The 26103-nt window shown below is 42.5% G+C and overlaps 1 protein-coding gene and 1 non-coding gene across 11 annotated transcripts in view; both read right to left on the bottom strand.

The window, feature by feature from the left end:
* Positions 1–26103, bottom strand: part of dlg2 (discs, large homolog 2 (Drosophila)) — a 941559-nt gene that overhangs the window by 451694 nt on the left and 463762 nt on the right. For 6 of the 10 annotated variants that reach the window (XM_080197062.1, XM_080197064.1, XM_080197065.1 and 3 more), the window contains one exon: positions 20953–20994. The exons of the other annotated variants lie outside the window; for them this stretch is intronic. In XM_080197062.1, the coding sequence (XP_080053188.1) occupies positions 20953–20994 (42 nt within the window). The remainder of the gene's footprint in view (positions 1–20952; positions 20995–26103) is intronic. 10 annotated transcript variants of the gene reach the window in all.
* On the bottom strand, positions 19686–19877 carry LOC145349609 (U2 spliceosomal RNA). Its single transcript, XR_013888120.1, has one exon. It is a non-coding gene; the product is annotated as a U2 spliceosomal RNA (small nuclear RNA).

Raw genomic sequence — 26103 nt, 5'->3', positions numbered from 1 at the left:
TGAAGTTCACAAATGCTAAGCAGGGGGCTTTGAAGATGAGCAGCTTACCAATCTCACTGATAATCAGAAATGTGAGATACTTCATTATGGTCAGATGTTAGAATTACTCTCACTGACCCACATCTCCTCCCAAGACTAGTTAAGTTTGATTTGGGTTCAGCACCAAAGAAATGTGAAACCTTAATCCTGTACAAATTAATGCCAAAACCATATCCATCTCTTCTCTACTTGCAGACTCTCATAAGAACATAAGAACATAAGAAATAGGAGCAGGAGTAGGCCATCTAGCCCTTCGAGCCTGCCCCGCCATTCAATAAGATCATGGCTGATCTGTCGTGGCTCAGTTCCACTTTCCCGCCCTCTCCCCATAACCCTTAATCCCCTCTCTTATCAAAAACCCATCAACCCGCTTCTTAAAAATATTTAGCGAGGCAGCCTCCACCACTTCAACGGGCAGAGAATTCCAGAGATTCACCACCCTTTGAGTGAAGAAGTTCCTCCTCAACTCCGTTCTAAACCGCCCCCCTTTTATCTTGAGGCTGTGCCCCCTAGTCCTACTGTCTTTTTTGAGCGGGAAGAGTCTTTCCACCTCTATCCTATCCATCCCATTCATCATCTTATACGTCTCAATGAGATCTCCCCTCATTCTTCTAAACTCTAACGAGTACAAGCCTAGTTTATTCAGCCTCTCCTCATAGCTCAACCCCCTCAACTCTGTTATCAGCCTAGTAAACCTCTGCACTCCCTCCAAGGCCAAAATATCTTTGCGCAGGTGCAGCACCCAAAACTGCACACAGTACTCCAGCTGCGGCCTCACCAATGCCCTATACAGCTGCAGCAAGACCTCCCTACTTTTATATTCAATCCCCCTCGCTATGAAGGCCAGCATCCCATTCGCCTTCCTGACCACCTGCTGCACCTGCAAGCTGGGTTTTTGCGACTCATGCACAAGGACCCCGAGGTCCCTCTGCACCGTCGCCTGCCAGTTTTTCGCCACGTAAGTAATAGTCCTTCCTACCATTATTCCTACCAAAGTGGACCACCTCACACTTGCCAACATTAAATTCCAATTGCCAGTTCCTGGCCCATTCGCCCAGCCTATCTAGATCCTTCTGCAGACTCTCCACACCCTCCGCACAATTTGCCGTTCCCCCAATCTTGGTGTCATCAGCAAATTTCGACACCCTACACTCGGTTCCCTCCTCCAGATCATCTATATAAATGGTAAAAAGCTGAGGCCCCAGCACCGACCCCTGGGGCACTCCACTAGTCACCATCCGCCAATCTGAATAGCACCCGTTGACCCCCACTCTCTGCCTCCTATTTGACAACCAATCCTCTATCCACGCTAACACCCTACCCCCAACTCCATGTTCCTCGACCTTCTGCAATAACCTCTTGTGAGGCACTTTGTCAAACGCCTTCTGAAAATCTAGAAAGACCACATCCACCGGCTCTCCTCTATCGACCGCCCTAGACACATCTTCATAGAACTCCAGTAAATTTGTCAGACACGACTTCCCTTTAATGAAACCGTGCTGCGTCTGCTCTATCAAGCAGTTCCCTTCAAGATGCCTCGCAATTTCCTCCTTAATGACGGATTCTAACATTTTACCTACCACAGACGTTAAACTAACCGGCCTATAATTCCCCGCCTTTTGCCTGGCACCCTTCTTAAACAACGGCGTAACATTAGCCGTTTTCCAATCCTCCGGCACTTCCCCGGAATCCAGCGACGTCTGGAAAATAACCACCAAGGCATCCACTATCACCTCCGCCATTTCTTTCAGGACCTCGGATGCATTCCATCCGGTCCTGGGGACTTGTCCACAATCAGCCCCTCCAGTCTGTCGAGCACCGCCTCTCTCGTAACAGTAATGTCATTAAGACCCTCCAGTCCTACCACCTTTCCGCACATAAGTAATAGAAGCCAAGGATTGCCCCAAGGAGCTCATTCCTTCTGTGTGTGCATTGTTATAGATTATAGGCAAACCAGGCATCTGCACAGGTACAAGCACTTTGATAAGTCCTGTTACAATAATTAGATGGGTTATCATGTGATGATTCACACCAGTGAAAATGAATACACTTTCCACAGCAGGGATACTCGCCAATCCCTGCTCGGGTGGACAGAGATACTGAAGCCAGACAGCCATTCATGAAAAGTAGAATAATAGAGGGACAGCAACAAATGTGGGAGGTACTACCAATCCAGCCAGATATAGTTTCCATTATTTCCAGAGGATAGAGGAGTTCTGCTTAAACATTTATGGGCTGATACTGCAGTGCAATGCAAGGATTTCTTCCAATGAGAGGGTGACCTCATCTGTGAAACTTGGAATTTGAATCCTGCTGCATTAATCGATCCCTGATGGTGGCATTGGAAATTACAGATGTGATTATTTATTCCATCTTAAACAGGATGATATATTAGTCAGGAACTTACAAGACATCATGGACCTGTTCCCCATACAAAAGCAGCAGGAATGAGCCACTGGTTCAGGAAAGGGATATTGCCAAGCAGGAATGTGAAGTGCCAACTCCTCAAAATATTTAGATGTCTTACTCCTTGACTTTGCTCCTCCTTGGCCACTCAATTTCCACTCTGACTCAACAATATCTATCCAACGTGCAACCTCCTATCCTGCTGGAGCAGATGGAACACCACTGGTGAGTCTCTCATGAGCCTAAACGTCTGAGGCCGTCAAGCCACGAACATGCCAAAAGTCAAAGCAACTTACCTCCATCTCTACTATTGCTGCTGAAATTTCACTACAGGAGGGAGGGAAAGCAAAGGAAAAACTTCATCATTTATCAAAGTTATGCATGTATGCATTAGTGAAAGTACATACCTATCTTTAATTCATTAACTTGCATTAACTTTATTATCTAATTGGGTGTGATTAACTGACTGAATATTAAGGCATTTCTGGCATCCGATTCAACAATATGAAAAGATGGTCTGGCATCTTTTACAACCTCCTCTTCTCCACTGAAATCTTCTTTAGATTGTTTATGAATTTATTAGTTTACTACAACATATAAATAGAAATCTGAATACCACGTTTTAACCAAATAGACTACACCACAAGTTTTCACTTTTTAAAAAATCAAACAAACTTTATTGTATATAAAATAATTAAACAAAACAAGCACTATTGAATTAACAGTATGGCTCATACTATAAAGGTTATGCATTCCGGTCTATTCTTACTTCTCTCAACAATTCTCTTAAGTCACACCCAGTCATAAAATCATTTATTTCATTAGGGACTACCTATGGTCCTCTCCAGAATTCTCCTCAGCTCAACTGTTCTGAGGTAAAACTTTCATTTACCATCTCTTGACTGTGGATGCCTCAGTCCCTTGTTCTGGTTCTTGCTCAATACTTCCAAACGAATCTGCATATTGCTTTCTTTGACGTAAGATTCTTCCTCTAGTTACACATTGGGCTATATTTAAGTTTCTGGTCCCTCACAAAACTCAAACTGAAATTATGCCTCACGTGCATGCCTCACAGCCATTGATGAAGTTAAGTTTTTGTTCTGCTTAAATCACAGGCTGAGCTAACTATCACTGACTTTGGTTATCAGTGAGCTGCAAACCACGAGGTCCAAAATGAACATAACATTTCGGGAAAGTACCCAGATAAATTGAAATCACAGAACTTCCCTAAGCACCATTCATCTTCATGATGGCATAATCTGCTCTAGGCAGTCCTCAAACTGATCTTTAGATTCATTATCCCTTATTTACAATTTCTCCTTTGATCTGATGAAGTAAATGGGGTTTATGACCTTTCAGGGTTGCTAAATGTTGTTAAACCAATTTAGCTCTGTCATCCAAAACAAAAGCATCTCTGGACTTTCGTTACTGCAAGATTACAGATGTCACACCTCTCGTTCTTTAGCTGAGCCTGCATATTTGCTATTTTATGATTATGCCTTTCTAGTGTTAGCCTCCTATGTCAACATGATCCCATCCTTTTTAACGGTAATAGATTCCAAGCTTGCTTTAATCACATATGAAGTATTTTCTATAGTTAAGACTTTAATTTCCAAGATCAAAAGCTATACTCTAAAACACATGAACCATAAACTAGATATTTATAATATTAGATGAAGTATTCTAATTGCTTTGTTTCCCTGTAGTTTTAAACATGATTGCTGTGCTATGTTATGCAGGATGCAGCATGCAGCCATTATCCTAGAAAGTCTTACTGGTCTATACTGAAAGCAGCCTCCAGGCCTATCATGATGGTTGAAGCACAACTTTAGCATGCTGACAGTTTGTTTGATGATATATCTGGTTGCCACATGGCTGACGTTGTTGCACTCCTGTGTCCATTGGCAGGATTCTCCAGAGGTGTCATTAGCCAGGTTTGAAGGTATCCTTGGTTGATTGGCAGCCACACCTTAAAAGCTGATTCCAGGTTTGAGCATGTTGACAATGTTGGATTGCTGCTGTATAAGAGCATCAAGAAACCTGGAGCAGGCCTGTCTGAACCTCTTCTTCTGATTGCACACCTGCTGAATACTGATGGAATAACATCCCTTTCAGTTGATAAAGAGACCAGGTTAATGTCGTGGAGTGTTTGAAATGCCACGTGTGTATAATCGATGGCATCCTATGCCTGTGGGAAGTCAGCAGAGAGGCGAATGTGAGTGCCTACTCATCCGAGATACTGTCAGCACAAAGGAAGTTTACATACCTCCCAACCCTGGCAAACAATCCATTTGTTACCTGTGCTGTGTATTTGTATGCAGCTGACTGCAGAATTCCCTCCATGTTTTTCTATGTGGCCTAGAAGGAATTAGCGACAAGGAAATTGAGGGCAGTGGTGACTTACACATCACTGGTAATGCGTAGTCACCAGATCTAACAGATAGCAAGTTTTTTCTTGGAGGCTACAGAGGTCTCCGACTACCTGATCTCAGCTTACACGAGCATTGCTTTTCCAATAGGTCAATTAAGTTAGCCTCTGTCTGTAGACCCTGTTAAGTGGGTTGTGCCTCCTATGACTTTGACCTCTATGCTGCTGCCTTCTCTTCTGTCAACCTGCAGCCCCCTTTACAGCATGTCCTTGCTGCTGATGATGTTGATTCATCCCAAATCCAATCAAAATCAGCAATGGCATCACCTTTGTGATTCTCTCTGTGTGAATATCTGAGCTATACAAGTAAGTCTCGCACAACAAGTACCATCACCAAACCGGTTCCCACTGAGAACACAGCAATAAGCATGGAATTTTCATTCTGATAGGACCTCCTAACCTTTAACCACTTCAATACCATGAGGGTCAATCTCACTACAGTTTCATTGCCATGTTTCCCGAACACTGGGAAACCATGCAGCAGCTTTAAATCTAAATTGTTGTCAAAAGTATGAGATTAGCATATTTCAATGAATATCTTATGATGAAACTGTTACAATGTTAACATGTTCCTCATTATTCACCAGGGGGCAGGATTTTCTGGTCTCATCATACCTGCCATGCCAACTTTGGAAAATAGCGTGCAGGCCTAAAAATCAGCATCACGTCCGGCACCAAACGGTTTGCAATTGTCACAGTTTCTTTCTGCTGGCGCAAACTGGATTGAGCCCAGAAAGGGAGCGAAACTGATTAGCTTGAGATTGATTGGATTTCAATTCCATTAGCAAGTTTGGCATGCAATCATTCCCCACTCTTCTCTCCAGCAGGAAGTCACACAGGTGCAAATCACTACTGATTCCTTGAAGTGTGGTTCAGATGTCATGGATTGCAAGGGTGAACAAAAAGGTCTTAGCTCTAACCTCCAGGGTGAAAGGGACAAATCAGACACTGCCACAGTGCAGGGTGGGTTGGGGAGCCTTCAAGGATGCTAGGGAGCGCAGGGACTGGGTTGAAGGTCCACATGTCATGCGTCACCTCTGGATTGGGGCTTGTGTGACAAGTATTCTCTCAACCTGCTGAAAGACCTTTGGGTGATAAGATTGAGTGAAAATCCCACTAATGTTGCACGGGTTACTCTGCTATTTGTCAGCCTGAAAGACAGTGTGATTTATTTTTGAAGTTCCATGCCAGGTCCCACCATAAGTTACAAGCACAGGCGTGATGGCCATGCTCGAGTTGTTCAGATGTCATTGAAACCTCCCCCCCACCCCCGACCCCATGGTTGGAGTCAGGTGGGCACTGCCAAGTGCACCCTTTCAGGGTGTCAAGCATGGTGTCAAAGGGGTGGGGGGGGGGGTGGTGCGTGATGGGGTGGGACAATTATCAAGGTGAATGATGTGGGCATTTCAGGGGTCATGAAGGGGGACCCATTGGAAAGTCCCTAATGCCCTGTCGCTGGCAATCCATTTCAGGGAGGGGATGAGGAAACATGCCACCAATGAGGAGTCCAGATGTCTGTTGGGGATGGGAGCAGGTTCTTCCTGCGCATTGAAAGGGTGCCCTGATCTCCCAGTGAGGTGAGGTGGTAAGATTAGGCATGAGGCGAAAATCAGGTTCATGCCCAGTTTTTCACCTCCCCCAATCATATAGGAGCAAAGCCAATTTAAATATAAATGATATGTTGTGCCACCAATAGACACCAGACTTGACAGCCTCCCGAGATATTGGAAGCCATTGAAGCTGGTTGGGGGCAGGGCTGAGTACCCTGGCACTGGCCACCAGACACACTGACATGACCCACAGGGCATCATAACTGTGCTGGGGCAATGCCAAGGGTGTGAAGCCAGAGTGCAGGTGGAGCCAGTAGGTTGGAGTAATGATGGGGCTGAAGAGAAGGGGGGAGCTCGGCAGGGGACAGAGGGAATGGAAACTGTGCCACCAGAGTGGAAAGGAAGGAGGGACCTTGGTCACGAAGGCAATCAGCGAGGTGGGTGGGTGGGGACTCTACCAGGGAATGAACAGCGGAGGAGAGAGAGGGATCACTCAAGGGTGATTGGCAGGGGAGGGGAACCTGAGTCTGTGGGGTGGGGGGTCCGAATGTCCATGGGAGAGTGGGGGGGTGCAATGTACATGCGGGGTTGGGAGGGTGATGAGGGAGGTCCCGATGTCTGTGTGGAGGATGGGGGTGTCCCAATGTCCACTTGAGGGGGAGGGTGATGGGGGAGTCCCAATGTCTGTGGGGACGGGGGGGCAGAATGGGACGTCCCCATGTCCGTGGACAGGGTGGTGACGTCCTGATATCTGTGGGGGTTAGGGGGTCCCAGTGTCCGTGGGGAAGGGGCGGGGCATTCTGGTGTCCATGGGAGGGGGATTGGAGATCCGGTGTGCATGGGGGTAAGGGAGGTCCATTAATCCATGGGGGGCAGTGAAGTGGTCCTGATGTCTGTCGTGGGATTAACTTGTCTGTGGAGGCAAAAGACTTGGAAATGGCTCTAAATGAACACATTGGCTCTGTCTTAACAAAAGCTGGGGACAACACAGACATTGTAGTTAATGATAAGGAGTGTGTAATACTGGATATAAGGGAGGAAACATTAAGTGGTTTAGCATTTTTGAAAGTAGATAAGTCACCAAGCCTGGGTGAAATATATTACAGATTCCAAAGAGAAGGGAGGAAATAGCAAAAGCCCTGACCATTATGTTTCTGTTCTCTCTAGCTATATATTTGGTGCTGGAGGACTGCTAACATTATACCATTGTTTAAAAATGAAGGAAAACATACATTAACAATTACAGGAAAGTTACCTCAACCTCAGTGGTGAGCTAATTGTCATTTGGAAAGGAACAAGTTAATCAAGGGCCAGTCAACATGGATTTGTAAAAGGAAGCTGTGTGTGACTAGTTTGGTTAAATTTTTTGAGTTAATAATAAAGTTCTGTCAGGGTAGCACATATGATGTAGTCTACATGGTTTTTAATAAAGTTATTGGCAATGTCTCACATGGCAGACAGGTCAGAAAAGTGAAAGCCCATGCAAACCATGGCATAGTAGCAAGTTGGATCCAAAACTGCTCAATGACATGAAGCAAAGGCCAGAGGTCATAAAGAACAAAGAATAATACAATACAGGAACAGGCCCTTTTGCCCACCAAGCCGATATGTGGTTTCTATCCCATTATTTGCCTCCCGTTCATGTGTCTATCAAGATACGCCTTGAACATTACTAATGTGCCTGCTTACATCACCTCCACTGACAGTGTGTTCCAGGCACCCACCACACTCTGTGTGAAAAACTTTCCTCTCACATCTCCCCTAAACTTACCTCCCTCATTATAAATCTATGCCCGCTTGTGGATGAAATGATTAAGCAATTTGTATATGATGCAAAAAATTAGCACACAGTTGACAGTGAGGAAGAAAGTTGTAGAAGTTATCAATGGACTTATCAGAAATAGAAATGGAATTCAATTTAGTGAAATGTGAGGAAATGCATTTGGGGAGAGCAAACAAGAAAAAGTGATATACAATAAATGGGAGGATTTTTGGAACAGAGGGGCCTTGAAGTGCGTATCTACTTATCCCTAAAGGAAGCAGCCCAAGTATATAAGACAGTTAAGAAAGCATAGGAGATATTTTCTATTATGAGTGGAGGCACAGAATAAAAGAGAAGGAACTTACGGTAGAATCACATAAGACACTGGTTAGGCCACAGCTAGAGAAATGTGTAAAGTTCTAGTCTCTGTAATTATAAGAAGGTTGTGTTTGCACTAGAGAAGGTGCAGAGGAAATTTAAGAGGAAGTTGCCAGAAATGAAGAATTTTAGCCATGAAGAAAGGTTGGATAGGCTGTGATTGTTTCCTTTGGAACGCAGGAAGCTGAACGGTGATTTAGTTGAGGAGCATAAAATTAAGGAGGGGGCCTGAATATAGTAAATAGGAAGGACCAATTGCCTCCTGCTGAGAAGTCAATAACCAGGAGGCATAGATTTAAAATAATTTGTATAAGCATTACAGTTGAGTTGAGAACTTTGTCCACCTAGAGGATGGTGGAACTGAGAGAGACAAAAAAGTTTTCATCACATTTAAAAAATACTTGACTAGCTACATGACGTGCCATAACCTACATAACTACAGACCAAAAGTTAGATTAGGCTGGATAACACCACTTCAGACAGCAGACAGCAGTTTCTACCCTGCTTAAATCCCATCTTTTTGACAAAGCTTCTGGTCTTCATTATCTCTCTTTCTTCAGCGTGACACTATTTATTTTATTATTATGCTTCTAAAATGCTATGGATGTTTTCCTACACTATAGGAGCTACATAAATGCAAGGTTGTTGTAGTTGAGAACTATTTTTATTTTAATCTGCATTTCGTGCAACCTTTGTCTCAGCATTTATTTTTTTTTATCTAGCACTTTCCTTTTTTTTCACCTAAATTAAATTCCAAGGGACTATGGATAATAATCTCACAGACAGCTAAATGAAATTAAATCAACTGTTTGCTAAATACTTGCTTCTCGGAAATAAAAAGGTATATATATTTTTCAAATGATTAGAAATAATTACTTTAAATCCTTAAGAAATGGTCTAAACCTCTGAACTAAAACTCTTCTGTGACCTAATCCAATTTACAATATGTGACCCACTTTTGCAGTGTTCTTGGATGGTTGTTTTGCTTTGGATCAGGTGCTGGCCTGATTTAAAAGAAATACCTCTATGGCATCACAGAAGATTAATAATATGGTTGGGGCTATTGTGAATGGTGTCATTCACATGATTAAATATAAGCTGCATCCTGTGCAAATACAAAATTGTCTATTAAAACTTTTTCAAAGAAACCTCAGGTATATATTTTTAAAACAGTTCAACATATCTGTATTTAACATATTGAAGATTCTAGTCCCTGCAAAAATATTGCCCAGATGGGCAATCACATTCCATTACTTCAAAAATATTTAATATTAAAAGAGTATTGATCAGCAACATTAATAATCCATGAAATCATCATTAATACCTTAGGGGATATTTCCATTGGTTTTGTGACAAAAAAAAAACTACTGCCTCAGTCTCACTCCTGATCCAATTGATACCATCTTGTAAAATACCACCTGGATGGCTGGAGCACTTGCTCATTTCAAGTGGCAGGCTTTTCCAACAAGCAGTTTAGAATTCAATGACATATATAAGATTCCAACTGAGATTGGGAGACAACTGGAATGCATGTGCAGCTAAACTCAGCAATGAGGCCAAAAACCAGTAAGTTTAAAATTGTTTTTGTCAGACCAGAAAGAGGCGAGAGCCTTGGTACAGGTTGGTGTGGTCTCTGGCCTGCTTGATATTACCAGAAACCGCTGGCAGCATGTTTTGAGACATCACCTTCAAAATGGACTGGACGTCCATTTGGCCCAAAAGGATAGCTGGCTGATTCTCTCTACTATTCAGCCGTCCATTGTTAAAGTCTACCTCTATGGTTCTTAACCTTCATTAAATTAATTTGCAGCAGTATTCTAAACTCCTTCTGAAAACCTAAAAACTCTAAGAAACTTCAGACTGTTTCTTTGTAATCTAGAAAACATACCTCACCCAGATAGGGATCAAACTTTGTACGCACTAAAGGCTCAACCAAAAGGCTAGCTTTACTGTAAAAATACAGTAGCATTTTGACATAGATCCCAGATAATTGTTAGGCAAAGCGACTGCATTTTCACAAGAAAGCCAACATTTGGTTAAAAACTTTCTGATCCCCTTTTCTAGAACTTAGGGCAAACCTTTAGTGCATATAAAGTATTTTTCTCCCACTGGATGAGATATGTACAATTAAAGCACATGGCATTGGCAGATAGGAAAAAGGTCTTTTTCCGAATGGCAGGCAGTGCCTAATGGAGTACGGCAGGGATCATTGCTAGGACCTCAGCTATTCACAACATATATTAGTGATTTAAATGAGATAACTAATTGCAATATCTTCAAATTTGCAGATGACATGAAGCTGGATGGGAAGTTGAGCTGTCAGGGAGATTCAGTGTGAATTGGACAAGCTGAGTGATTGGGCAAATGCATGGCAGATTCAGTATAATATGGATAAACGTGAGGTTATCCACTTTTGTAGCAAAAATAGGAAAGCAGATCATGATCTGAATGGCTATACATTGAGAAAGGGTAACATGCAATGAGATCTGGGTATCCTCGTACACCAATCACTTAAGGTAAGCCTGTAGACGGTAAGACAAATGGTATGCTGGCCTTCATAGCACAAGGATTCAAGTACAGGAGCAGGGATATCTTGCTCCTTAGTGTCCTGGGGTGCATAGGTTAGAGTAATAGTGGGTAAATATGTAGGGATAGGGTCTGGGTGGGATTGTGGTTGGTGCAGACTCAATGGGCCGAATGGCCTCTTTCTGCACTGTAGGATTTTATGATTTTGATTTATGACAGAACCCGAACAGCATTTCCAACTACAGATTTTTCCATCAATCCATATACTATTGGAGTGACAGAAACATTGTGCAAGATATGAAAGCACATATTTGTTCGAAATATCACTCTATGATCTCCCTATCACTATAATGTACCCCAGCCCAACAATCATCTGGGATCTGGCATCTTGCATATCCCAAAGTTTCCTTGTTCCACCCCTGCCTGCAATTTTTTCAGCTACTCAGGCCTCGAGTTCTGGAATTTCTGTAGTTAATTATTTTGCCTGTCTACCTATCTCTTCTCCTTGTCTTAGTTTAAAGTCCACCTCTTTGACCAACCTTTTGGTCACCTATCCTAAACTGGTCACCTGAAACTAGTATCTATTTACATGGCTTAATGATAAATTGTCTCTGGCAATGCACCTTTGGGGTATCTTGGGATGTTTTACTACTTTGGAAGTGCTGTATAAAAATGAATTGCTGTTGTGAAGCACAAAGTTGTCAGTAGTAAAAGTAGGTCAGAACTCTCCCATTTCACAAGCCGACCTTGTTTTCCCCACATTATTTCAGAAGCTTTTATTGAGCCAAACACTTCACTTGTAATGTCACCAATGACAACTGGCACTAATAGTGAGAGTAAAGGTGGATAAATGTTTTTAAAGATTAATTTTTCTTTGATAAAATGAACTGAATCTTCTGAGTGCTGAGATCAAATATTTAGTGTTCGATTCTTTTTGCCTGTAGCAATCCAGTCTTTATATTTGAGATGACAATGGACAGTCCGGTGTAACATATTTTGTTTTGCATGTGGCAATTCATTTTAATTTTTTAAAATCAATTATTGCCAATCATCCATTTGGTTTTGTACAAAGTTATTGAACAGCTGTTCACAAATCTTTATTTTTACATATAAAATTACAACTTCATGGTTTGCTGTTTTTGCATATTTCATGACCTAGTATCAAACAAATAAATGCGATTTACATTTCCAGTATTGGAAATGATTTTGTATGGCCCAGCTTCTGTGACTTTAACCAAAAATTTACAAAAAAATTCTCAATTCATTTATTGAGCTTTTTAATATATTTAACTTCTGTATATTGAAACTTACAGCTGCAGCAATATACTCCATTCCATTGCAATGATGATTCTTCTGTCAATTAGACATGAGATTTTACACTTAGCAATAGCTGTTGATGGAGATTTAATCAGTACATGTAATATAAATATCACACAACATTAGCTTCCAAAGGAGTGATTGCTAACATACACTTATGTTGTGGTTTTGCCACATTTTCATGTAGCCTTTTGGCAATATGCTCCATCTTATCAGAAACACAGAACTTAAGGATGCTTTATACGTATTTGCTTACATTCATTTTAAGAATTGTGCAGAACTTTCTCACACATTCTTTCATTATGCACAAGGCATGCTTGTGTGGAAGTGGTACCTGAAAAAACAGGTGCTGTAGCATCCAGTCCAAGATGAACCATTGTGGATTCAATAGTCTGATTCTTCTTGGAACCTCAAATAATGTGAGCATCTTGACAGCCAACAACATGAAGCCTTTGTAGATGTTACCTACACAATATGCACGATGATGATCTTAAAATCATGGTTCTCAAACTTGAAGTTGAAGAGTCTTGCTTCCTACACAGTTACGTTGAAGACACTTAGCAGATAGCCTAACCCAGAAAAGTAGAGAATATATTCTTGGATCTATAAGTTGACTTCACTGAAATCGAATTTGAAGATTCTCTGCAAATTAATCTGGTGCATTTTTGCAGAAATGCCAGTGGAAACATGAAGAAGTGGCAAAAAAATTCCACACTGAAAAGCTGTGGAAAACCATTGATGGACTGATTCAATTCACCATGTCCACAAGCACTGGAGACATTTCAGCCTTATCATAATGAGCTACGCATTTCTGGGTAGTAATTTTGAAAGACACACAGGTCATCATACTGGATCTTTGCAACTTCATCACTGACATGGAAAAATATAAAATAGGCAGAGGAGTAGGCCATTCAGCCCTTCAAGCCTCCACCATTCAACATGATCATGGCTGATCCAGATGAGAAGACTCACAAGAGGGACAGTCTATTGGCCAGGTATGACATTGAAATCATTGTAAAGAGATGTGACACATAGCAAGAACAATTGTCAAGTTAGCACAAAGAACTAACATGAATTCACATGAGGCTTCTATCCATTCTTGGTCCAAAGTGTCCTCTGACCTCTTTTATATCCATGGCACTGACTCCATTGCCATCTTCAGCTACTGAATCATGTACCCCATTATTTGACAATTGCATAATATATTAAGCACAACTGGTAAGTAAGCACAATGGTAAGTAAGTTCGCTGATGACACGAAGGTGGGTCAGTAAGTTCGCTGATGACACGAAGGTCGGTGGTGTTGTGGATGGTCTGGAAGGACGTCAAAAGTTGCAGCAGGACATAAATAGGATGCAGGACTGGGCGGAGAAGTGGCAGATGGACTTCAACGCAGATAAATGTGTAGTCGTCCATTTTGGCAGAACCAACGGGATGAACGAGTACACTATCAAGGGCAGGAGTCTTAGTAGTGTTGAAGAGCAGAAGGATCTTGGGGTCCGGGTCCACAGGGCTCTTAAATCGGCCTCGCAGGTGGAGGAGGCGGTCAAGAAGGCGTATGGTGTACTGGCCTTCATTAATCGAGGGATTGAGTTTAGGAGTGGGGAGGTAATGCTGCAACTTTATAAGACCCTTGTCAGGCCTCATTTGGAGTACTGTGCGCAGTTCTGGTCGCCTCACTATAGGAAAGACGTAGAAGCTGTTGAAAGGGTACAGAGGAGATTTACAAGGATGTTGCCTGGACTGGGAGGCATGCCTTATGAAGTTAGGTTGAGGGAGCTGGGTCTCTTTTCCCTGGAGAGACGAAGGTTGAGAGGCGACCTGATAGAAGTTTATAAAATGTTGAGAGGAATAGATAGGGTGGATTCTCAGAGGCTATTTCCCCGGGTTGAAATGGTCGCTACGAGAGGACACAGATTTAAGGTGCGGGGAGGAAAGTACAGTAGTGATGTTAGGGGTAAGTTTTTCACTCAGAGGGTGGTGAGTGAATGGAATCGGCTGCCGTCAGTGGTGGTGGAGGCGAACTCGCTGGGGTCTTTTAAAAGACTTCTGGATGAGTATATGGAATTTAATGGGATTGGGGGTTATAGATAGGTCTATAGATTGGTAGGTGTTGATGTGATCGGCGCAACTCGTGGGCCGAAGGGCCTGTTTGTGCTGTAGTGTTCTATGTTCTATGTAACTGCCATGCACACTCAAAGTGCTATTTTCAGTTTACGTGGTGCATGTAGAGAGATAATTGTCGGCAATTTCAGGATGTGTGAGAGAAGTGGAATATTGACCACATTACTTCTTCTCATCACCCTGGATCTAACAGCCTAACTGAATTAATGAGAAAATTCCGAATTCTTAAATGTAGACAGAGCAAGCAAAATCTACATATTGCAATGTTTAAGTGCAAAAGGGGAAAGTATCTTTTAAAAAAGGGAATGTTGTAATATACTTTTAGGTGATAGAATCATGCTATCACTAGAAGCTAAGTGTGTCCTGTGATCCATTCTCAGTTTCACTTTGACCCATAAGCAGAACACAGCACACATGGCACAGCTGTTGCAGTCTTCAAATATTCCACCTTTGTATAAATGTTCTGATGTACCTAGTCTTAACAAACCAACCCACAACATGTTTACACAATCCGTTATGAGTGACTGATGCCTTTATATCATATAGAAACACAACAAAGTATGGCTAAGATGATTTAAGAATCATTTGAATTTGCATTTGTTGCTCTCAGAGACTCCTCTTCCTCATCTCTCAGTGCAGCATATTCAGATTTCTGAATATTTCTGTTTGCTAGGTACCTTATCAAAGTCAGAAATGAAACAAGAATAAAGATTAATGTTGATACCAAAAAGTTAGAAATGTAATCATAGATCCTTCCCAACTAAAAGAAGCAATTATAACCAAATTTGTTAGAGTTCTTTGAGGAGGTAACAAGGAAGTTTGATAAAGGAGAACCAGTGGATGTGATTTATTTCAATTTCCAGAAGGCCTTTGACAAGGTGCTGCATAGGAGACTGTTAAATAAGTTAAGTGCCCATTGTGTTAAGGGTAAGATCCTGGCATGGATAGACGATTGGCTGACTGGAGGAACATAAGAACATAAGAAATAGGAGCAGGATTAGGCCATCTAGCCCTTCGAGCCTGCCCCGCCATTCAATAAGATCATGGCTGATCTGTCGTGGCTCAGTTCCACATTCCCGCCCTCTCCCCATAACCCTTAATCCCCTCGCTTATCAAAAACCCATCAACCCGCATCTTAAAAATATTGAGCGAGGCAGCCTCCACCACCTCAACGGGCAGAGGATTCCAGAGATTCACCACCCTTTGAGTGAAGAAGTTCCTCCTCAACTCTGTTCTAAACCGCCCCCCCTTTATCTTGAGGCTGTGCCCCCTAGTCCTACTGTCCTTTCTGAGCGGGAAGAGTCTCTCCACCTCTATCCTATCCATCCCATTCATCATCTTATACGTCTCAATGAGATCTCCCCTCATTCTTCTAAACTCTAACGAGTACAAGCCCAGTTTATTCAGCCTCTCCTCATAGCTCAACCCCCTCAACTCTGGTATCAGCCTAGTAAACCTCCTCTGCACTCCCTCCAAGGCCAAAATACCCTTGCGTAAGTGCGGCGACCAAAACTGCACACAGTATTCCAGCTGCGGCCTCACCAGTGCCCTATACAGCTGCAGTAAGACCTCCCTACTTTTATATTCAATCCCCCTCGCTATGAAGACCAGCATCCCATTAGCCTTCCTGACCACCTGCTGCACCTGCAGGCTGGGTTTTTGTGACTCATGCACAAGGACCCCGAGGTCCCTCTGCACCGTCGCATGCTGCAGTTTTTCGCCACGTAAGTAATAGTCCTTCCTACCATTATTCCTACCAAAGTGGACCACCTCACACTTGCCAACATTAAATTCCATTTGCCAGTTCCTGGCCCATTCACCCAGCCTATCTAGATCCTTCTGCAGACTCTCCACACCCTCCGCGCAATTTGCCGTTCCACCAATCTTGGTGTCATCAGCAAATTTCGACACCATACACTTGGTTCCCTCCTCCAGATCATCTATATAAATGGTAAATAGCTGAGGCCCCAGCACCGACCCCTGGGGCACTCCACTAGTCACCAACTGCCAATCCGAATAGCACCCATTAACCCCCACTCTCTGCCTCCTATTTGATAACCAATCCTCTATCCACGCTAACACCCTACCCCCAACTCCATGTCCCCTTACCTTCTGCAATAACCTCTTGTGAGGTACCTTGTCAAACGCTTCTGAAAATCAAGAAAGACCACATCCACCGGCTCTCCTCTATCCACCGCCCTAGACACATCCTCATAGAACTCCAATAGATTTGTCAGACACGACTTCCCCTTAACGAAACCGTGCTGCGTCTGCTCTATCAAGCAATTTCCCTCAAGATGCCTCGCTATTTCCTCCTTGATGACGGATTCTAACATTTTACCTACAACAGACGTTAAACTAACCAGCCTATAATTCCCTGCCTTTTGCCTGGCACCCTTCTTAAACAACGGCGTAAGATAGAGAGTGGGGATAAAGGGGTCCTTCTCAGGATGGCAGCCAGTGACTAGTGGTGTGTCTTAAGGATCAGCGCTGGGACCACAACTTTTCATAATATACATTAACGATTTGGAGGAAGGAGCTGAAAGCACTGTTGCTAAGTTTGCAGATGATGCAAAAATATGTAGAGGGACAGGTAGTACTTGAGGAAGCACTTGAGGAGAACTTGGACAGGCTAGGAGAGTGGGCAAAGAAGTGGCAGATGGAATACAATGTGAAAAGTGTGAGGTTATGCACATTGGAAGGAGGAATGGAGGCACAGACTTAGGAAATCAGAAACACAAAGGGACTTGGGAGTCATTGTTCAAGGTTCTCTTAAGGTTAATGTGCAGGTTCAGTCGGTAGTTAGGAAGGCAAATGCAATGTTAGCATTAATGTTGAGAGGGCTCGAATACAAGAGCAGGGATGTATTTCTGAGACTGTATAAAGTTCTGGTCAGACCCTATTTGGAGTATGGTAAGCAGTTTTGGGCTCCATATCAAAGGAAGGGCATGCTGGCCTTGGAAAGGGTCCAGAGGAGGTTCACAAGAATGATCCCTGGAATGAAGAGCTTGTTGTATGAGGAATGATTGCGGACTCTGGGTCTATACTCATTGGAGTTTAGAAGGATGAGGGGGGATCTTATTAAAACTTACAGGATACTGCGAGGCCTGGATAGAGTGGATGTGGAGAGAATGTTTCCATTAGTAGAAAAGACTAGAACCATTTCTTGGCCTTCTGGCTAAGATCAAGTGTAGTATAGACATGCTGTACTTGGCTGAAATCATTAGGTTACATTTTAGCTTCGTTTGAAGCAATTTTTAAAAGCTCTCTGCCTTTTGGCTAAGATGCAAATGAGATCAAGCCTTGTAGCTGATAGCCAAGTTCTGTACACATGAGGACGGCCTCAATGGGGATCTTGGGTTCATGTTGCACTATCTGTAACCCCCATGACTTGCCTGGGCTTGCAACATCTCACTTACTGTCCTGTCTGGAGACAATACACATCTCTTTAACCAATGCCTAATGCTATCTCCACTCACATTGTCTGTATCTTTAAGACTTGCATTCTAATCAGTATTCTGTAAACTGTATGTGACTTTATATGCTCTTCTCTGATCAGAACCTTCCACACACCTGATGAAGGAACAGCGTTTCTGAAAGCTTGTGGGATTACTATCAATAAACTGGTTGGACTTTAACCTGTTGTTGTGAGACTTCTTAGATGAGATTTAACACAGATGTATGAAGTGATTTATTTCATTAGCAAGATACAGAAAAGCTAAATAAATTAAATTAGAGGTGCAATTGGTGAAAAGGCTTCAGGAACAAAAACTGCTGTGGGTGCATGTACAAAAACTTTGTAAGTTGCAAGATGAGTTAAGAATGCTGTCAGAATGCCATACAGGCCAGGAATCATGCTAAGTATTTATAAAACACTAACTGAAGTACTGTGGCCAATTTGAGGTTCTGCATTTCATGGAAGAAGCCAAGACCTTGCTGAGAGTGCAAAGGAAATTTATTAGAACAGTACCAGGAATTAAGGACTTCATCAGGATATTATCAGACCATGTGGAGAGACATGGGAAACTAAACTTATTCTCATCTAAGCAGAGAAAGTTAAGGTGAAAGTTGATAGATATATTGTTCATAATCATGAAATGACTTGATAGAGTAAATGAGGAGAAATTATTCCCAGGAGCAGAAGTGCTAGTAACCAGAAGACAAGGTAATTTATACAAAAACCAGCAGAAAAATTAGGATAGTTTTTTATATGCAGCAAATTATTATGATTCATAATTCACTGCCTGAAAAATGATTAGAAGTGGATTTAAAAAAACTCTTGAAAGTGAACTGGATAAATACTTGAAAATAAAAGAATTCCTGCACTGTATGGACAGAGCAGGGGAATGGGACAAAAGAGATATCTCTTTTGAAAAGCTGGCACAGATATGATAGATTAAATAGTCTCCTACTGTGTTGCATCATTCTATGATTCTACATGCGGAATTTTCCACTCCCATCAGTAATAGGAATTGTGGCAGCCAGGGGCGCAGACTTTGGTGTGATGGGAAAAGCCAGTTCCCTGCCAACAAAATTAGTTTAGAATTTTGTTCTCCTGACTTTGAGCGTGGATGAAACACAGCTCACATTTCTACTGATATATGTTGAGGACTACATTTTCATTCATATACATTTCGTGAATGTTCACTAAAAGGCCAACTGGTCAGAATTACATTACCCTTCCAAATTATGTTCCCCACCAGTAAATGGTCTGTTACCTGACTGTACATAAGTGGCATTGCTAAGGATTTAACACATTTGACTCAGGCAATAAAAGGGCTCAAAACATAATTTAGTTGGATATACCTAAAAATACTTTGCAAAAAATAGATAACATTATTTTCACACATACATGCAGACACAAAGGCTTTGAGAAATGCTTTTGCAGACAGAAACGAACAATAATGCTGCAGCTGCATTTCAGAAAAACTTTTTTTTTATCCCAAAGAAGTCTAATAGTAAAACAGACAATGGTTGGGTTATTCTAAATGCAACAGATTATTTAAAATTAGAGACTGAGGTTAACAATTTTTTTTTATACATCCAGTTTTATACATTCAGTTCAATCAAGTCCAATTCAGAGTCTCATCAAGTGAGATGTTCTGATCCAAGATGACAAAACAGGGCTCTCACCGCCTGTCTTGGGCTTGATCTACATGATCCAAGCTGATTGGAAGAGGCACTGCACCTCATCCAAAACTTGCATCTCATTTGCATCTTAGCCAAAAGGCCGAGATGCCGCTTTTAAAATTTGCTTCACGTGAAACCATAACCTAATCTTATGACTTCAACCAAGTACAGCATATCGATACTACACTTGATCTTAGCTAAAAGGCCAAGACTGAGGTCAACAAATCAGTCAGCTTTGCGGACTATCCGAGTCGGGGCCTTATATACAGTTTCCTTTTAAGCTGAGACAAAGGCAGAAAACTACACTTTATACTTCTGATTGTGAGTATAAAAAACTGGTTGTTATTCGTCTGAGTAACAGACGTGATTTTCTAATTGGATTTGAAACTTTCATTGACTTTGAAGTGAAGTTGTACTTTATATTTGTACATAGATTCATTAGTTTATCTTGCATTAACACTGTAATATTCAAAACATTATTACAATGTAATCCAAGGTTTAAGCTTCTCAAAAAGTATCATTAAGTAACCACGATAAAAGTTGTAGACTCATTCTGCAAACCTCAAGGACCAACTCTTCAAGAATTCTTCCTTATTGGATTCTAAGTTCTGAGAGAGGTAAACTCTTCAGTGAGTTAATTTTTCTACAATATACCTATGTATGTTTTATATTGAGACATTATTGTTTAGTCTAAATACTCCTAAGAAGTGGATACATTCCTTTAAGACCAAATTAATAGCTGGCATAGCTGACTACAGCTCTTACAATGATTTAAAATCTTTGCCCCGCCATACAATAAGATCATGGCTGATCTGAAGTGGATCAGTTCCACTTTCTTGCTTTCTCCCCATAACCCTTAATTCCCCTGTCCATCAGAAACCTATCTACCCGCGCTGAACATACTTAAGTCATGGGTAGATAGGTTTCTGATAGACAGGGGAATTAAGGGCTATGGGGAAAAAGCGGGTAAGTGGAACTGATCCACTTCAGATCAGCCATGATCTTGTTGAATGGCAGGGCAAGCTCGAAGGGCTAGACGGCCTACTCCTGCTCCTACTTCTTATGTTCTTACGTTCGTATTGTTAGTTGATCATTTTAACTGATGATAAGTTCAACTGAATAAATTTATCTTGCTGGGGGATAATGATAGCAGAACTCTAACAGCATGCAGCTGGCGAGCTTCACTTCACCAATGACTTTGGGGTACATAGTTCCTGATTTTGCTTATTTTTAAGAGTACCACTGCAAGATTTCACATGTTATGCCAAGGCTGGGCAGGGGAGACCAACTTACCAAAGAAAGATGGTGAATATGTCCAGGGAATGTGGGGAACACCTGCAAAAAGAGATCGGTTGGATCGTGGGTAGAGAGCTCAAGGTACTGGTGGTAGTAGTTACCATTACAGTAAGAGGGGTAAATGGGATGCTATAGTGTAGCAGATTCAGAGTGACAGTCTAGTAGCTGAAGGTTTCATTAGATGGGTCACACAGGGGACAAGACAAATGGCTTGGATAATTGGAGGGGGCAGCGCAGGATAGGTTGAGGACAGTGACAAGGATGGTGTGAGCAGATAAGGTTAGGTGCAACAAAAATAATAAAAGGATGATAAATAAGGATAATAATAAATACTTAAGGCTCTGTATCTGAATAAACATAGCATTCAAAACAAAACAGATGAACTGGTAGTGCAAATAGAAATTAATAAGTACGATCTGATATCCATTATACAGACATGGCTGAAGGATGACATGGATTGGGACCTGAATGTTGAATGATTTATGATATTTAAGAAGGATAGGAAGTTAAGAACAGAAGGAGGGGTGGATTTGTTAATTAATGATGGTATTAGCACATTAGAGAGGGATGACCTAAGTTCAGGAGACCAAGATACAGAAGCAGTTTGATTTGAGATGAGAAATCATAAAGGCGAGAAATCACTTGTGGGAATGATGTACAGGCCCTCTAATTGTAATTACACCATATGACAGAGTATAAAAGAAGAGATAATGGGAGCTTGTCAGAAAAGTATTGCAATAATCATGGGGGATTTGATAGGGTGCCACATCAAAGGTTATTGCATTAAATAGAAATTCATGGTATACCAGGTAATATATCAGCATGGATTGAAGATTGGCTTGCTAATAGAAAATGGTAGTGATGTGTGGTGGGCCAGAGGGATCAGTGCTAGGGCTTTAAATTTTTACAATTTATATAAATGGCTTCGATGAAGAGACTGAAGCTATATTTGTTAAATTTGCTGATGACACAAAGATAGGTAGGAAAGTCAATTGTTAAGGCTACAAAGGTACATAGACAGACTAAATGAACGGCCACAGATCTGGCAAATGGAGTGTAATGTGGGCAAATGTGGAATTGTCCATTTTGGTAGGAAGAATAAAAAAGAAAATGATCTTAAAAGGTGAGAGATTGCAGAGGTTGTAGAGGGGTTTTGGACGTCCTAATGCCCAAATCACAAAAGGCTAGAATGCAGGTACAGCAAGTAATTAGGAAAGCTAATAGAATGTTGGTCTCCGTATTTAAGGTGTAAATGCGTTGGAGAAGGTTTACCCGACTAACACCTGGAATGGGCAGGTTGCCTTATGAGGGAAGATTGGAGAGGTTAGGTTTGTTTAGAAGAGTTAGAATCACAGAATCATACAGTGCAGAAGAGGCCCTTCAGCCCATCAAATCTGCACCAACCCCAAGAAACACCTAACCTTCAATCTAATCCTATTTATCAGAACTTGGCCTTGAATGTTATAACACGCCAAGAGCTCATCCAGGCACTTTTTAAAAATGTAAGGCAACCAGCTTCCACCACCCTCCCAGGCAGCACATTTCAGATTGTCTCCACCCTCTTCCTCAGATTCCCCCCTAAATCTTCTGCGCTTCACTTTGAACCTATCTCCCCTACATAAGAACATAAGAAATAGGAGCAGGAGTAGGCCATCTAGCCCTTCGAGCCTGCCCCGCCATTCAATAAGATCATGGCTGATCTGTCGTGGCTCAGTTCCACATTCCCGCCCTCTCCCCATAACCATTAATCCCCTTGCCTATCAAAAACCTATCAACCCACGTCTTAAAAATATTTAGCGAGGCAGCCTCCACCATTTCAACGGGCAGAGAATTCCAGAGATTCACCACCCTTTGAGTGAAGAAGTTCCTCCTCAACTCCGTTCTAAACCGCCCCCCCTTTATCCTGAGGCTGTGCCCTCTAGTCCTACTGTCCTTTGAGCGGGAAGTCTCTCCACCTCTATCCTATCCATCCCATTCAACATCTTATACGTCTCAATGAGATCTCCCCTCATTCTTCTAAACTCTAACGAGTACAAGCCCAGTTTATTCAGCCTCTCCTCATAGTTCAACCCCCTCAACTCCGGAATCAGCCTAGTAAACCTCCTCTGCACTCCTTCCAAGGCCAAAATATCCTTGCGTAACTGTGGAGACCAAAACTGCACACAGTATTCCAGCTGCGGCCTCACCAGTGCCCTATACAGCTGCAGCAAGACCTCCCTACTTTTATATTCAATCCCCCTCACTATGAAGGCCAGCATCCCATTCACCTTCCTGACCACCTGCTGCACCTGCAGGCTGGGTTTTTGCAACTCATGCACAAGGACCCCGAGGTCCCTCTGCACCGTCGCATGCTGCAGTTTTTCGCCATGTAAGTAATAGTCTTTCCTACAATTATTCCTACCAAAGTGGACCACCTCACACTTGCCAACATTAAATTCCATTTGCCAGTTCCTGGCCCATTCGCCCAGCCTATCTAGATCCTTCTGCAGACTCTCCACACCCTCCGCACAATTTGCCGTTCCACCAATCTTGGTGTCATCAGCAAATTTCGACACCATACACTCGGTTCCCTCCTCCAGATCATCTATATAAATGGTGAATAGCTGAGGCCCCAGCACCGGCCCCTGGGGCACTCCACTAGTCACCAACCGCCAATCCAAATAGCACCCATTGACCCCCACTCTCTGCCTCCTATTTGACAGCCAATCCTCTATCCACGCTAACACCCTACCCCCAACTCCATGCCCCCTGACCTTCTGCAATAACCTCTTATGAGGCACCTTGTCAAATGCCTTCTGAAAATCAAGAAAGACCACATCCACCGGCTCTCCTCCATCCACCGCCCTAGACACATCCTCATAGAACTCCAATAAATTCGTCAGACACGACTTCCCCTTAACGAAACCGTGCTGCGTCTGCTCTACCAAACAATTCTCCTCAAGATGCCCCACTATTTTCTCCTTGATCACGGATTCTAACATGTTTCCTACAACAGACGTTAAACTAACTGGCCTATAATTCCCCACCTTTTGCCTGCCACCCTTCTTAAACAACGGCGTAACATTAGCCGTTTTCCAATCTTCCGGCACTTCCCCAGAATCCAGCGACGTTTGGAAAATAATCACCAAGGCATCCTCTATCACCTCCGCCATTTCCTTCAGAACCCTTGGATGCATTCCATCCGGTCCACACTTGTCCACAATCATCCCCTCCTGTCTGTCGAGCACCGCCTCTCTAGTAACAATAATGTCATTCAGGCCCTCCACTCCTACCATCTTTCCATCGCTAACACCCGGCAAATTACTCACGTCCTTCTCCATGAAGACCGAAACAAAAAAGTTATTCAGGGCCTCAGCCATTTCCCCATCCCCTACCACTAAGTCCCCCCTCTCATCCTCTAAGGGTCCAACGTTCACCCTAGCCAGCCTCTTCCTTTTTATGTATTTATAAAAACTCTTGCTATCCTTTTTTATATTAAGCGCTAGCCCAGCTTCATAGTTTATCCTACCCTTCTTTATCAATTTCTTTGTCATTCTTTGTTGACATTTAAACCTCTCCCAATCCTCTTCTCGCCCACTACTCTTAGCTACTCTAAACGCATCCGCTTTTAATTTAACACTTTCCTTCACCTCCTTCGTTATCCACGGCTGATTACCTCTCCTCCTCAAATCGCTAAATATTTTTAAGAAGCGGGTTGATGGGTTTTTGATAAGAGAGGGGATTAAGGGTTATGGGGAGAGGGCAGGAATGTGGAACTGAGCCACGACAGATCAGCCATGATCTTATTGAATGGCGGGGCAGGCTCGAAGGGCCAGATGGCCTACTCCTGCTCCTATTTCTTATGTTCTTATGTTCTAATCCTTTTTAACCATCGGAATAAATTTCTGCTGAGCACCAAGAAAGATCTCCTTAAAGATCCTCCACTGTTCCTCAGCAGACCTACCTTCCAACACACTCCCCCAATCAACATTCACCAATTCCTCTCTCTATGATTGACCCTTCAGCTAAAGCTGCTCTCTGTCCACTCTGCCCATGCCCTTCAGTCTTCTCTGCTCCAACAAAAACAACCCAAGCTTACCTAACCTCTCTTCATAACTTAAAATGTTCAATCCCAGGCAACATCCTGATAAATCTTCTCTGCACGACACCCCCACCACCCTGCCCCCCCTCCACCCAGTGCAATCACTTCCTTCCAATAATGTAGCAACCAGAACTGCACACTGTACTCTTGCTTTGGCCTCACCAAAGTTCTAAACAACTCTAACATGACTTCTCTGCTTTTGTAATCTATGCCTTGGTTGATAAAGGAAAGTGTCCCGTATGTCTTTTTACTACCCTACTAACATGCCCTTCCATCTTCAGAGATCTGTGGACAAACTCATCAAGGTCCCTTTGTTCCACGGAACTTCCTGGTCAAATTACTCTGCCAAAGTGTAAGAGCTCACACTTTTCAGGGTTAAATTCTATCTGCCACTTTTAACCATTCTGTCTATATCTTCCTGTAGCCCTCAGGCACTCAGCTTCACTATTAACCACCTGGCCAATCTTTGTAAACTTACTAATCCCACCCTGCACATAGTCATCGATATCGTTTATATAAATGACGAATAACTTGGGACCCAACTCAGACCTGTGATACGCTACTGGGCACTGGCGTGCACGCGCTAAAATCACTAAAGTAAGAGATGACTTGATTGAAACATATAGTATCCTGAGGAGTCTAGACAGGACGGATGTGGAGACAATGTTTTTTCTTGTGGGAGAATCTCGAACCAGGGTCACTGTTTAAAAATAAAGTGTGGTCCACTTAAGACAGAGTTGCAGAGAGATATTTTTCTTTCAGAGTCTTTGAAACTGTCTTCCTAAAAAGGTGGTGGAGTCTTTGTATATTTTTAAGGCAAAGTTAGATAGTTTCTTGATAAGCAAGGGAGCGAAAGGTTACTAGGGATAGGTGGGAACGTGGAGTTGACATTACAATCAGATCAGCCATCATCTTACTGAATGGCGGAGCTTTTTAATGCTTCTTAAGGCCCCTATAGTGCCACGAGATATAAACTGATGGTCCAGGCTTTCCAGCACAGCCATAACTGACTATCTTGATGGCTCTGCTATTCAAAAAATACAGTGAAGCTATTCAGCCAATCACCA

The sequence above is a fragment of the Carcharhinus amblyrhynchos genome, chromosome 10 (genome assembly GCF_965287045.1).
Source record: "Carcharhinus amblyrhynchos chromosome 10, sCarAmb.v2.hapA, whole genome shotgun sequence".
NCBI lineage: Eukaryota > Metazoa > Chordata > Chondrichthyes > Carcharhiniformes > Carcharhinidae > Carcharhinus > Carcharhinus amblyrhynchos.
This window is presented reverse-complemented; position numbering and strand designations above follow the sequence as displayed.